The 2,374-nt window shown below is 41.5% G+C and overlaps 1 protein-coding gene across 1 annotated transcript; it reads left to right on the top strand.

The window, feature by feature from the left end:
- Positions 1–1,397: 1,397 nt before the first annotated feature.
- SS1G_05349 (hypothetical protein) lies at positions 1,398–2,324 on the top strand (the record flags this gene model as incomplete). The annotated part of the gene is made up of 2 exons (XM_001593871.1): positions 1,398–2,219; positions 2,319–2,324. The coding sequence occupies 2 exons, from the start codon at positions 1,398–1,400 to the stop codon at positions 2,322–2,324; spliced, it is 828 nt and encodes a 275-aa protein (XP_001593921.1).
- Positions 2,325–2,374: the final 50 nt, after the last annotated feature.

The following is a 2,374-nucleotide window of genomic DNA, read 5'->3' as shown; positions in this document are numbered from 1 at the left end:
CGATGTTACCCCCAGCTTTTGCCCTTTGATAAGAAAGTGCACCAGTTGTATGGTATGGAGGGGCAACGCCTTCGATTGAGGTCAGAGGTCAGAGGTTAATTGCTCCGCCACATCATGTCGCCACCATCTAGATTCCAGAAGAGTTTCCCCAGAGGAGGACGAAAAGTTAAATGTTTCGGAAAGTGGGAGAACACACTCATGAATTAATTAATTCTTTCTTCCTTTCTTTCGGAGCAAATAAATTAGGTTATGAGTGAGTTGATGGATTGATAATAAGCCAAGATATTTAGTTCCATGGCATGTTGCATCTCCAAATTTCGTTAGGTCTCCTCGTATTATCCTGCCCGTCTTCCAGCACATAAAATACTTATTAAACAAAGCTCAGCCACTCACTGTTCGGACTCGGGAGTATAAAGATGATCAGATTCCGAATTTCGACAGGAATATAATATTATCGAAAATATAATATCGGAATAAAAGATATTTGATCGATCGACTCTTGGACCTTGGAATCAAATCAATCAATCAAAGGTGTTGCGCTAGAAGGATTCGCATCAATTCATTAGACGGTCTCAAGCTTCCACTTAACAAATCAGCTTTTCAATCAGATTCCTCAAACATTCACAAACCTTACGGACCTTCATACCACAAACACTTACCGTCGCTTTTTAAAACTATACGATAATATTCGAGTCGCTCTTTTTCTGTTAAAACCTGGTCGAGGAGGATAATATTATAATTAACTTGGAGTTTCCGAAGACATTTTCAACTGCGCATGGGATAGATAAACAAGGGTACAACATTCTTTCACTTCTGTACTCTTGACACAAGGGAGCTGGTGCTCTCATCAGGCCGTGCCCCAGCCCATCACGACGAAAGATTGTGAGGACAACAGGACAACGAGACAACAACTGTACACAATTATAGATCATGTACATATTGAGGGGTATAGTCGTACTTACGACTTTATTCGCAGATTCAATAAATGGTATGTTTATCACATTTTGAAATATTCTTGATTTTTGAAGGAAAGAAAAAACACATGCCAACTTCTCCCCATGAGCCAACAGCCTTAAATATGGAGATTATCAAAAGCTAATCCATTAACCTTAAAGCACACTCTAACGAAAGGAACCCTTTAACATATATTTCATTGGTCGATACTCCGAATATCAGAACACCATCACATCGAGTACATGCTTTGTCAAGTTTTGATGTCGAGTTCGGATTACATGAGGGTAAACAACGGGTGAAGTTGTCGATGAAACCTAATCATGATGTTATTGCGAATGGAGCAACCATACAGTATTTGGCACCGGATGGATCAGTAAGGACTTCGGAAACTATCGATAGGTCGGCGCATCGTGTGTTTAAGGGCTCGACATGGCTACAACATTATGAAGGTGCGGAATGGACCAATGTTGGATGGGCTAGGGATAATGGTCAAAAAGGATGGGGATGAACCTCTATTTGAAGGTGCATTTCGAGTAGATGGTGATCATCATCATATTCAAACGAAGACAAGTTTTGTTTCTACGAGACATGAATTAGATCCATCGTTACCGGATGAAGAGAAGGAATATATGGTTGTATGGAGGGATTCGGATATTGGGAGTGGTTATACAGAAGATTTTGATGGACTCATGCACCCCGAATTGAGAAGAAGCGTACGGGAGGATCCTTCATGTTCAGCGGATGGATTAAATTTCAACTCGATGAATAATCCGATCAACAACTTTGAGCCAATGGCTAAACGAGAAGAGGGGTTCTGGGGGTCAATTTCTACACGAGCCATATTCGGACGACAAATCGATACGCAATCAGGTGGTAATTCTGCAGGAGTTAATCTTACCACAACTATTGGATCCTCAGCTGGATGTCCTTCTACACGAAAAGTAGCTCTTGTGGGAATAGCAACCGATTGCACATATACGGCTGCTTTTAACTCAACCGAAACGGCTCGAGAGAACGTAATTCAAATTATCAACGCTGCCTCTGCACAATATGAGGATAGTTTTAACATTACGCTAGGTTTGCAAAACCTTACCGTCAGCGACGCCGCGTGTCCTGCTACTGCAGCCGCTTCAGCTCCTTGGAATGTGGGATGTAGTGATGGTGTTACGATTCAGGATCGTTTGAATCTATTTTCTGCATGGAGGGGTGAAAGAGCCGATAATAATGCTTATTGGACCTTGCTTAGTACTTGTCGTACTGACAGTGTAAGTTTTTTCTACTTTTTCTTAAGCTGTATTACGTTAGAGACGAATGTCTACGAAGACTTTCGGACATCATTTATCACTCCTTACTATCTCATCTAGCTGTGATAGCTGCTGCAGCTGTGTCAGACGCACAGTAGCTCACGTCAGTGTATGAA

The sequence above is a fragment of the Sclerotinia sclerotiorum genome, genomic scaffold (genome assembly GCF_000146945.2).
Source record: "Sclerotinia sclerotiorum 1980 UF-70 scaffold_6 genomic scaffold, whole genome shotgun sequence".
Classification (NCBI taxonomy): Eukaryota; Fungi; Ascomycota; class Leotiomycetes; order Helotiales; family Sclerotiniaceae; genus Sclerotinia; species Sclerotinia sclerotiorum.
The sequence above is the reverse complement of the archived record's forward strand: the minus strand, read 5'-3'. Positions and strand labels throughout refer to the sequence as shown.